General features: G+C 40.5%; 1 protein-coding gene across 1 annotated transcript; it reads left to right on the plus strand.

The window, feature by feature from the left end:
* Window positions 1-98: 98 nt before the first annotated feature.
* psme3ip1 (proteasome activator subunit 3 interacting protein 1) lies at window positions 99-9968 on the plus strand. Its single transcript, XM_053319020.1, has 7 exons — window positions 99-171; window positions 3427-3563; window positions 3685-3783; window positions 4932-5053; window positions 7599-7738; window positions 8322-8404; window positions 9712-9968. The coding sequence occupies exons 2-7, from the start codon at window positions 3437-3439 to the stop codon at window positions 9966-9968; spliced, it is 828 nt and encodes a 275-aa protein (XP_053174995.1). The 5' UTR covers window positions 99-171; window positions 3427-3436.
* Window positions 9969-12630: the final 2662 nt, after the last annotated feature.

Raw genomic sequence — 12630 nt, forward strand, 5'->3', positions numbered from 1 at the left:
CGTCTGCATTTATTTATTTATTCATGTTTACGTAATGTTTTGTGCTCCATACATCGCGTGACGACGGCGAAGAAAGAGTCGGAACTAAAAACGCACGTCGGTAATCGCGTCGAGACATTTATACAGTGACACAAAACGTCATTGATTTGGAGTATCGACGAGCCGAGCTTGGTAAGTTCAAGTGTCACAGTAATTCTACATTGCATTATATATGTATATCTATGAACTAGTAATAAGCTGTATCTCGAGTCTGCTCGGCTTTTGACAAAAATAATTTTCGAATATGTCGCGATGTTTGGCGGACTGACAGCTCTCCTGGATGCTAATGCAGCTAACGTTAGCCGTTGTGCAGCAAGCAAGCGAGGCACCCGTATGTACACAGCCTCCACACAACAACTCGCTTATATGAACCACAACAACAGATAATAATATATCTGACTGTTATATTGTAGATTGGTTGTTATATTGACTGATTGTTGCGTCGACAGCTGAGTGTGCCCTCCGTCTTAAGACGCTAGCCTTCTGAAGCGGCTAATTTCATGTTATTGTTGCCGTATGAGGCTGGAAAGGCGACCGATATAAAACAGAAAGCTCAGGTTTATTAAAGAGACACATGTCGTCACCTCATTGCAAATGACGTGTTATATCCTTACAGGGTTCCTGAGCTGGTGAAGAGAAGTTCCTTAAATAGCTTAGCTCTTAGTACCTTGTGATGATTAAAGGTGGCCGCAAGAGAGAGCCAAAACCTCATATGTTGCATTCAGATTAGCCTTGGAATGTTTTAAATCAACATGCCATACATGCAATGGTTATCTAATGTCATATTGGTCACAAACTATGACTTAAACATTTAGGTTCAGTCTCAGTAATGATTAATTGTTAATTTATTCATGTGAGTTTCTCTCCTCTTTGGACGTAATTACAGTTGTCCTCCATATCTACAACATATGGGGGCAACATATGTGTGATTGAGCCTCTCAGAGATGGGAACTTAATGGTTTATTATAGTAAATAAAAATAAAACATGTGTGGGTAGAAAGCCACTGTAGGCTCATCTTGAAACCTCATTTATAAGACATAAAACACAATAACAATGCAAAGTAAAATGTCAAAATGAACATAAATATCATTAACCTGATTAAAATTACCCAAACATAGCAAAATAAAATACAACAAAACAGCAAAAATTGTAAGGTAAACATTTTTTAAAAACCACACAAAACTTGCAAACATACACAATCTGGATTATGTTCTGTTATCTTTTGTCATTTTGTCATTTTTGAGTTTCATTTTATATCTGGGCAAAGACAGAGCATCAGTTAATAGGGTTACATTTCTATTCCATTATTGAGCTCCATGGTATTCTAATGAATACAATCCTGGAGATGTATGGTACATTGGTAGATACAGGTCTAGTTGAATAGTTTACCTGAGAATTACAAATTTAAAAAATATGTTTTCAAACTTTCTGGTAAATCTTTACTCATGTATTTCAACCTCCATAATAAAAGAACATATTTGAAAAATTATTAATATCAAAAACTGTTAGTACGTTACACTTCAACAAAAGTAAGGGAAAGTGCTGACCCAGACAATATTACATTACATTACATACTTGTGTATGTGACCTTAGATCATGTTTTGTAATTGAATTCTCCTGCTGATAAAATATAAAATATATCTTGATTAGTAATGATTTTATGAAAATGCACAGATCTGTTTTGGAGAAATATGGGACACTCTCTGACTCTCTGTGCAGAACTAAACTGCCTTCGACGTTGCATTAGTGACATTAGAGGGGGATTAACACTGTGCAGCTTGTTTCGCTGAGAAGCCCGGCTTAAGTTTTCTGTGGCTTACAAGAATTTTATTGTAGTCACACAGAAATTCAACAGAAAACATTTAAGAATAAAGATACAAATGTCAGGAAAGTATATACTTTCTATATATAAGTTTATACTATATTTTTGTAAGATCTGACAGTACAGCAACAGTCAAAAGTATTTTTAGAAGCTATTTTACTCTCTTCTGTTGTAATGATGCTTTTATGTTTTAGTCACTGAAACATTATATAAACATATTAATTCATCTGTAATAATATAATAGTCAAATTCTTCTATAATTCTTCAAATACTTCTAATTCCAATTGATCAAATATGAATGTTTTCCTTTCTTTTTCTTTTTTTGTGTGTTTTGTTAAAGGAGCAGTGTGTAGAATTTGTAGCATCTAGCAGTAATGTTACAGCAGGTTGCAACCAATTGATGACCCCTTCCCCTCCAAGTGTGTAGGAGAATGTACTGCAGAACTGGTGAAAAATGTGAATCTAGATCAATCTGGAGCAAATATTTGGTTTGTCCATTCTGGGCTACTGTAGAAACATGTCAGTGCAATATGGAAGGCTCCATGCAAGAGGAACAGCTTTCTATGTAGATATAAAGGGACAAAAACACAAAGATTCTTTTTTATGCTGATTATACACTAATTAAAACATACTTATGAATATTATCTTGCATTTTTGCCAAGTTTGTTCTGCCCTAAATTCTACACACTCGCACCTTTAATCTCTGGCAGTAAACTGAATAGATTTCGGTTATGGACAAAACATTTGAGGACGTCACCTTGGGTTTTTTGGAAACAGCAACTGACATAATTCACCATTTTCTGACATTTAATAGACCAAACAGCTAATCCAGTAATCAAGAAAATAATTGACATGTTACTGGACAACACTCACAAATGAGTAATGGCTACATGCAGCAGTCGATAACAGTGCTTTTAAAGGACACAAGCTTGAGTTTCAATAGATCGAACAGATTGATTTATTCCCTTGCTGGACTACATAGAAAAAAAGAATAAATCAAATGAATCCATGAAGTATCCGTGGCTGTCTATAGAGGAAAAACACCACTATAGACTTCTTCACCTAGTAGTTTATAAAAGGCAGAGCAGAAATCCACTGTGTCCACACCATGGATTAAGATTTAAGGTTTACCTGGTGCCGCCTTCCATCGCACACAGCGGACAATATTGGCACACGCCGTAGTCCAGCCAACAATGGAGTAAGCCAGTAGTGTGATGCATGAAACAAACACCCCTCAGGATCATGTGAGCTCTGTCATATAGAGGAATCAGTGGAGCATTCAGTCATTTTTCACCGCTGTACATAGTTTGGAAAATGAGAAACATTAAAAAGGGAAATCAGGAAGCTTGAGGTGGAAGAAATAAGTCTAAAACAACACGTGTGTGGCATCGGGTTAGAGAGTCTCTTCCATTATTTGAAAGACATTGAAAAAATGACAGGTACTGTAACTTGAGTCTCAATATGTAGATTTCTTAACCCACTAGTATGACTGAGCACGTGAGAAAAAAAACATTGAACCTTGTACTCTTAAGTGAAAAAATCAGGTGTGTTTGTGTTTGAACAGGTCAGCTGTAATGGCAGGGGGAGGGGCAACGGGCGTCGACCTCAGCAGGAAGTTTGTGTCGGAAACAGAGCTTGATGAGAAGAGGAAGAAGAGACAGGAGGAATGGGAGAAAGTCCGAAAGCCTGACGACCCAGAGGGTAAGAAGAACACATACACACCAACACACACACAGATCTGAAAGAAGAAGAAGACAAACGATACACACAGCTGTGCACACACACGTCCACAGATCACGTGTTTGTTCTGTGTACTCCTCAGAGGCCCCCGAGGAGGAGTACGACCCGCGCTCCCTTTTCGAGCGACTGCAGGAGCAGAAAGACAAGAAGCAGGAGGATTTTGAGGAGCAATTCAAATTCAGTGGGTCTTTTGTCAATCAGTGTCTTTGTTTTAAGTGTCACCTTTCCTCTGCTGTTACTACGGAGACAAATAAGCAGTGGATCCGTGATATAAAGATTAGCAGTCATCATAGGGATTTGTTATCAGCAGCACCCTTATCACAACTATTCAATTCTGACACTCATTCTCAAAATGCCAGCTAATGTTTTACCTACATATCATATTATAAGCTTAAAATACAGTACAATGATAAAACAGTGTCCAGTGATCTTGTGTTACATTTCTGATACCACTTTACAATCAGACTACCCTTATAGGATAAGATTTATAAATGATTGTGAGTTATTCATTAGATTGTAACCACTTCATAAACCATTAATTAACAGTTGTAAATGGATTATAATTAATATATTTAATTAAGTTATTTTGCGACCTCCCGGTGCATGGTGATATGTTTTACACTTTACAGTAAGGCTCCCTTTTAGTGTTATAATAGTTTGTAACTCATAAATAAAAATTCATAATTGGATGCTACAAAACATGAAGAGAATCCCGTCAACGAACAATGGAACCAAGGATGCTGCCTGATGAAGACAAAGCTAAGAATCCAATGTGAGATTTAGTAATACAGATAAATATGGGATCACTATCTGGCAAGCAACTGGTCACTATTACTCTTTTTTCCAAAGAGTTATAACAGCTTATTAATGATTTAGAAAGGGTTCATAGCCTAATTAATAAACCAATTATTCACATATATTATACACCAACTATTCACAAAGTGTTTATAAGGGGAGATTTATTGTAAAGTGGGGATGCTTTTTCCCCCCACGTATTTTGCAGCAGTTCTTTACATTTACATTGCTGCTACAAATATTTCACGCAGTTAATGATGGTGAAACGGTATATATGTGACTTCACTTTCCATATCTTATTATTCAGTCCTTTATGCTTTTATTACTTTAATAGTGTTTTGGTTAAGAGGCAGATCAGGAAACAACTCCTACTTCCTAAAAAAACAAGCAAGCCTAAAACAATTTCTGTACATTCCAGGCAACAGTGATCAATAAATGTCTCACACCTATTTCTAAACTCACGCGCATTGTTGTCTTCGAAGTTCATCATTCGACTGCCATGTGTTGAGAGCATGTTTGTTTCCATGGTGACAGAGAACATGGTGAGGGGATTGGACGACGACGAGACCAGCTTCCTGGACGAGGTCTCCCGGCAACAGAGCCTGGTGGAGAAGCAGCGCAGGGATGAGGAGAAGAAGGAACTGTTGGAATACAGAATATCCTTTTTTAAATTTTTTTTCTTATCATGTTTGTTTATATAAAAAATGTAATTAGCTGTTAGTGGTTATTTGCCTAAATAGGCTCATCTTTTATTCCCCATTGTAGTGAGTGATATCAGATTGTTGCATTTATAATGAGCAATGAGCAGTTGACAATTCAGAGAGACTAGTCATGGAGAAAAAAAACCATATCAAAACAAATATCAATTCAAAACTGATAATTAAACCCCTGAGAAAGCCTCCAGAGGAAGACAGTCCAATTCAATGCTTCCCTGAACTGAACACGCATAAACTCACACACGTACCCCCCCCCCCCAATTTAATGATGGTGAGTTTACCCTCCAACCTACACGCTCCCCACTGACCCAGCATGCATTAACACATAGCAGATATTTCACATGTTTAGTATTGTGTTACAGCAGCTGTTCTGTCGGGTTTCAGCTGCATTTTCTTGCTCGCTCACTCATCCCTGTTGTGAAAACGTGACTTCATTGTTGTCAGTGACAGGACTACTGTTCTTAGATTGGTGGGCGGTATCAGTTGGGCCAGAGATCTGATAGTGTTGATGCAGTTACTACTCGTTTCTGAAAGAGGATAGGACTCATTGATTATTGTGTTGCACTTGTAATACGCCGCTTGCCCTCAATGTCGAGGTAGCTGCTTAAAGAAAACTTGTAGGAGTCTTATACGCGTTGTAATATATCTGAGCCACGGATGGTGTCCTAAAGCAAGTGTCCACATTGTGGTGAGTGTGATTGTGAAGTTTTCTCTGTATTGTATATATTGTGTAGAATTTCTGTGTTTTCAGCGTTTCCTTCCTAAGCTAAACATAAAGCTGTTCTCTGCTCATTTTGTACCCTTCATGCCGTTTAACAGTTGAAGGACATGCATGCTGCTACACATGGGAGTGTCTCAGTCCATGTATGATAAGCAGCTTTATGTGAGTTGGCACAGGCGGGCACATCTCCAACCATAGTCGAGCTCCAGCTGGCACCGCATCACCACGCAAACACACCTACACTTCTATGTGTTAATACCAGAACGTGTGAAGGTATCTGTCTTTTATCTGCAGGATTAAATCATTACAGTTAATGTGAATCTTCTTTCAAATATTATTCATTTTTTCTGCTTTTCCAAGCACATCCAAACTATTCCAGGGTAGGGTCTGCTGTGTGCCTGCAGGTTCTTGTTCCAACCAATCATGAGCACATGTGATTCGACTAATCAGCTGTCTGAAGACTGGGATCAGTTGATTAAAAGAGTCAAGCCTGGTGTGCTCCTGATTGGTTGGAATGAAAACCTGCAGCCATATGAACCTTAATGGAATAGTTTGGACACCTCTGCTCTAACCAATCAGTAGCAATGCGTCCGGTCTGGTCCACTCCACGGTAACGGTTGCTAGGAGCGGTTAAATAAACATTTTTCACACTGATCAAAGAAACAATAAACACAGCTGATCCACGTATCCACGTTTTTTTTCTTGAGTGGAGCATGAAGATTATGTCCCGCCTTCTGAGAAGAAAGAAAGAAAGAAAGCTGCTGTCAGTGGGCTTTTGACCCAGGTGGTGATTTGGAAGTTTCAGTTTGCCATCCCATCATGTTTTAAGGGTACTATCGCTACATAATGTAACCTCAAAAATGTAGCTCGTGAAAAAGAACCATAGAGGTTCATCAGGGTTGCCAGACACTGACAAAACAGCACATACAAGAAAAAACAGAGATATACATCTAATTAATATTAATATGGTAATCAGTTTGGAGGAATAGAAGACAGACGGGTTAAATATAATAAACAGAGCTTTTATAATGTATAGGTGCTGTAAATAGTCCAATATATGAAATTCCTGCATGTCCACAGTGCACGTTGGACCATGTGTCCAGTAGTTCTGCTTGTTAGTTGTTGCTCTCCATGCGTTTCATGTGTCACACTCTCTTTGTCTTTGATGAGAATGGGTTGTCGTGGAAACTGTATCATAGGCTGGTAACTACGGTGACGATTTAAAGCAGTCATTTGCTGCTGTGAACACAAGGTACACAGTCACACACACACACACACACAGGTGCAGACCTCAGTTAATGCAGTGAAAACTCAGAGCTGCTTATATTTAACGCCCCATTGCGTGTCCACTCATAGCCGTCCACCTGCCCCCCTTTTTTTGTCTCGAACCTTCACAGCGTTCTGTCTTTGTGCGTTTCCCGTGTCCCTGTGCTTCCCCATCGCTGCATCTCGACCCCGTTTCACATCCCCTGAGCAATGTCTCGTTTTAGGCTCTTTATCTGTGTCGCTCTCCTTGTCCCTCCTTCCCTCTCTCCACCTCTCCGCCTGAGTGCTTTTCTGTGCCTCTCAGAACTGTGTCACTTCTTCTAGAGCGCTGATGGAGAGCTGTAATGGCTGCCCCTAAAGGGAGGACACACTTGTTGAATGGGACTGTTGCTGAACGGGTCATGTGTTTCAACCTGCCCCTGAGCCCCCCACCACCAGTTTTGTGTTCTCTCTTCAAGACTCCATTCTGCTTCATTCACCTTAACTCTGTGCCATCACAGCGCTGTAGCGAAGCAAGCGTCTGCTGACAGCCGCCCCGAGCCAGAAAAGAAGACAGCGCCTAAACACTCAGGGACGGAGCAAAGGACCAGCCACCTGTCTCAGGCGCATTTATTGGCTGGAGCTGTCAAGAGACGCAGGTAGGCGCAAGCAGACACACATCCTTTAAACCTGCACATGTTCATATTTTTTTTTTGTTTTTTTGGCCACTTGGGGGCAGCAGAACACACTGTACACAAAACATAAGTCCGTTATCAACTTATGAAGCTCATATGGGGAACTTGTTAGCATGGTTAGGGTTCCTGTTTACAAATCCAGCAGACACAACACACTTTAGCATTCATTTGCAGTCATGAATTTGTTCACCTGATGAATGTAAATCCAATTTTCACTTTCCTTTTTGGCTCTTTTTTTTACCTCCACCAACCGCTGAGGGAAAATTGACACCTAAATGTAGCACTATTTTCAACAGCTAGTTACTAACCTTATTAGTCTTTCCTCAAGTGCTGGACAGGGAAGTGAAGTGTGAGAAGTTTTTTTTTTTTTTTTGCTAAAAGCAGCAGTCAACTGCAAATGGAAACTCCGCTGATAAGAGCAGTGAGACAGAACCCAAGCAATGAGCTGAGAGTCACTGTAAAACTAGTCCTGAGGGGAACTGTAGAGTGTAGTGATGATACTGTGTTTGGTTTGGTTTAAATCTTTGTCTTTTGTTCTGTCACCCAGCTCGTCCCAGTCTTCAGACAGCAGTAAGAAACAGAAGGTGGAAATCACAAAGGCGACAACAGGAAATGAAGACAGACACACAGGTGGGCTGCAGCCTGAGGTTTAAAAGGAGGAATGTGTTGTCTGTAGTGGACAGGTTTTGAGTTGTGCACCATTTAGACACTTCCTTCAGTTGTTTAATATCAGAAGTGTCATACCAGGAAAACACAAATGTTATCCATAGTTTTCTTCTTCTACAAGCTGGAATCATTATTATGAAAAGGGTGTTTTTTAAATTATTATTATTATAGTGGAACCACGCACACTCCCTCATAATAAAAACCTAAGAAAAGAAACTCACACAAAGGCCAACCTATACCTGAGTCTACATAAAGTCCAGGGCTGGCGTTGAGGTGCATTACCGCCACCCACTATGTTGTAGTGTGAAGTATTTGAAGTTGGCGTTAGCGTTGCTAGGAAACCGGTGGCGTGTACAGTTACAGTAACAGTAAGTGGAAAAGCGAGCTGGTTCTTTAGAAGGCCGGCTAGTTAAACCAACTACACACCAGCACAGGACAGTGGTACTCAACAATGGTAATTATGTTTTCACCAAGGTGAGGTGTGTTCAAAGTAACACTATTTGTAGCCATTTCCTATTTTATCACCAAAATCTGAATCTGTGCACATGCCAAGTTTCATATTTCAGTGTCATTTTTTTAATTTTATTGCAACACCAACAAATAACATGTAGTGGAATACATCCAATTACTCTCCTTAACCCCCATCCCCACCGCCCACGCTTCACCCTCACCAACCAATAGGGTGGTGTTACCTACACAGACAGAGGGGTCCTTTAAGTTAGATATCAAACTTGTCCACATTAAAATTGTGTTCACTCTTGCTGATGATAGTTCCAAGTAAAAAAAAGCCCTGAAGCCAGTGAGCACTTGAAATGTCATGAGGTTTGCAGTCAGGCCAGTCTTAACATGTATTTTTTTCAATAAGGGAAAGGTGGGCATCCTCATTTAGACACCTTTACTGTCCTTTTCCCCAGGACCTACAACCATTCTGATTATCGCTTACTGAAAGCTGTTAATTGCATTTTCATTCTCTCTCCCAAAGCACTTTTTGCAACATGCAACATGTAACTCCCAACGTGAAATTGTTTCCTGTAGCATTCATTTTAACATATTGGGCTAGTGTTTAGTCAACTAAACAAAACGAACACCATACTTGCGACCCATGCAAGGGGACATGTCAGCAATGCTCGCAAATCACACACATAGTTCAAATGTAACTGAGTTGTCTTTCTCTCTGCATTTTCATCTCTGTCCTTTTTGTTAAGAAGATCCTGATACAGCAACGTCTGCATGAACAAGCTTTGAATCTGACTGTATGTTGTGCTGTTCAGAGCAGGAGGAAGGAGCAGGAGGAAGAGCAAGGGGGGCTGAAAACCAACAAACAGTCCTGACGGCAAAGACCCCCGCTGCTCCCCTGAACTCCAGTCAAGGCGTGTTGCACTTGCCGTCGGCGGCCGTGTGCGTCGGAGTTTTACCGGGACTCTGGGCTTATTCCGGCAGCAGCGACTCTGACAGCAGCTCGGACAGCGAAGGTAGCGTGGATGCAATCATGTTGCCGTACCCCCGGCTTAACAGGGCCTACAGATAGGCACACAACTGAATCTATATCTATGCACACGCACACACAGATACACACACACACACACACACACACACACACACACACACAACTTGGCTTGCAAAGTCAGGAAAGGTAACCTTGTACAAGATATGCACACACACACACAGACAGATTAAAAGGTAAGAAACACATATAAAAGCGCGCACACACACACACACACACACACACACACACACACACACACACACACACACACACACCTTACAACCATTTTCAGTATTCCTGTTGTTTTCACAGCTGTGAGTTGAACTGTTGCTCTTTGTCACCCGACAAAGTCCAGCCTAGTAATATAATCCTAATAACACTAAGATTAAAACCAATTTTAACCTCTATTCTGAACTTTAATCTGTGTATCTCTATTTGTGGTTTTTTGCTATTGTGGCACTCAAACATGACACCTCCACCCTTGCTTCCCTCAATCACATCTCACGCAGTTTAAGCCGAGCAACCAATCCCGCACTGCCTACCCCGACGACATCCCGCCCCCCTCCCTACACCCCCCCTCCCAACCCAAGCCACAGCGACTGCAAGCTGTGCTTTTGGCTGAGGGAACAGTGATTGACAGCTGTGGAGCGAGGAAGAGACTGCTTTAGACTGTGTCACATGACTCGCACCTTTTTTAGTTATGAGCAGCAGAGGAGATCAGAGAGAGAGCCAAGGCAGGACAAACGCTTCTCACTCTCCTCGGGTTAAATGCAAAATCTGACTTATTACAAACAATAATATTGTGTGTGATGTAATGTGTAGTTTGTTTCTAAGTCACATCATTCAGAGATGCTGGACTGTTATGCTGCTGTCTCAGGCGTTGGAGCTTTGTTTTGTTGGTCAAAGTCTGAGCAAAGAAATAAAGAGCTTTCCCTTTTACTGTGTGTTCACTGTGTCACAAAGGGCTGGTTATTGGGGGGTACGGAGAGTGTGTGTTCCCTCAAAACATACTTCAGCCACAGTGCTGAGCTAAATGTTAAAATCAGCATGCTAACAATGATAATGTTGAAGATTGAAGGTTTTATGATGATGAAAACCCAGAGTCCATTTGAGGCTGATGGGAATGTACAATGTTTTTTAGGTATTTGGTCATAAATCTAAATGTTGGAGTAGCAGAATGAAAAGTCACAGGATCATCAGGCACAACAATTCATCCTGATGAGATACATGAAGGTATTAAAAGAAAAAAAAAAATTGTGTCTCAAATCACATACTTATGTACACTGCACTCTGTACTTACTTGTCTAGTGCGCACATTTCAACAGGTTAGTGTTGTCTCAAATAAAACACAGCCATTGTTCACTTACTGGAAATGACGACCGTTGTGGTCAAGAAAAGGTCCAATAGTTACACGCTCAATTCTTTGACAATTTTGAGTACACCACCTGGGTACTTGCAGTGCACTGCATTTTTCCATACTGTGCCCATAAGTACCCAATTTGAGACACAGCACAATAGTTAATTAGATTTCAGCCTAGACCTCTGTGGAGTCTGAACAACCATGGACATTTATAAATGTGAATAAATGCAGTCAATTTGCGTTTGGGATTCAGTCATCTCCTAACTGAGCTTTCCTGTAAACACAATTTAAAACCTGGAGCAGAACTCGGTGATGCAGCTCTTAATCCTAATCAAATAAATATTCTGAGTATATTAGCTCCTACTGCACAGGCTAAAATGTAAAGCTGTTGTGTTTTTTTTTAAGTCATCTAATTTGTTGCTTTGCTCCAGGTTGACACAACCTGGCTGGAAGGAGGGGAGCCCACACAAGTAATGACTAATAATAGGATTCATTTAAATCAAAAGTCAACCAACAATAAACCTAACACACATAAATCCAGCAGGATAGGAGACAGGAGAGAGAAAGAGTGGCTTACTGTATGCCTTATAACAGAGTAACCAGTCAGTCTTGGTGACTCTGCCAACCAGGTTACTGCAGAGAGTGAGTATGGGGAGCAAATACTGTTCCTTACAAAGTCTTTCTTAAAGTTCATTTTAACAGCTTTACACTCTAAAGAGATTAAGTCTCTAAATTTAACCCATCACAAATACTCAGCAGTGGGTAGACACTATGCAACATGCAGGGAGTTAGTACCTTGGTCACTGACAGGAGAGTTAACCTAACATACACGTTTCTTTGATAATGGGAGGAAACCCATGCACGCGTGAACATGTAAGGTCCACACAGAAAGGTCCTGTCCCTGCTGGGTATCACACCCAAGACCTTACTGTGAGGCATTAGTGCTAACCACTGAGCCATGTAGCACCTGCATTTGTCTCTTTGGGTGTGGCAGATGAATGCTCAAAAAATTCTCTCCGTCTTCACCTATAGATCACTATATCACTCTGCCAGTTTGTCAGGGGTTAAAATATCTTAGATGTAACTTGGAGCGACACCTACACAGGGGCATAAAATGAATGTGTAAAATTGCACTAGATCAGAACAAATTTGGATAATTGGATTCTGGGCTGTGTATTCAGTCACTATTAAAACCTTGGCAGGAGAAATGTGCATTTGGAACTGTGTTCAGTTTGCTGATTGAGATGGGGAAAAAAAGCAATGCAGGTGAGATGATATCAAAGAGTGGCAGCGTCATTCAACAACACAGGCAGTCTCATGTTTTAATTCTGTTACTGTGAGGCT

The sequence above is a fragment of the Scomber japonicus genome, chromosome 5 (genome assembly GCF_027409825.1).
Source record: "Scomber japonicus isolate fScoJap1 chromosome 5, fScoJap1.pri, whole genome shotgun sequence".
Classification (NCBI taxonomy): Eukaryota; Metazoa; Chordata; class Actinopteri; order Scombriformes; family Scombridae; genus Scomber; species Scomber japonicus.

Bases quoted from the DNA above. Each gene is read 5' to 3' on its own strand.
- psme3ip1 (XM_053319020.1), top strand. From the start codon at position 3,437: ATGGCAGGGGGAGGGGCAACGGGCGTCGACCTCAGCAGGAAGTTTGTG. The intron at 3,564-3,684 runs GTAAGAAGAACA...TGTACTCCTCAG, and splicing joins AAAGCCTGACGACCCAGAGG to AGGCCCCCGAGGAGGAGTAC. The intron at 5,054-7,598 runs ATATCCTTTTTT...CTGTGCCATCAC, and splicing joins AGGAACTGTTGGAATACAGA to AGCGCTGTAGCGAAGCAAGC.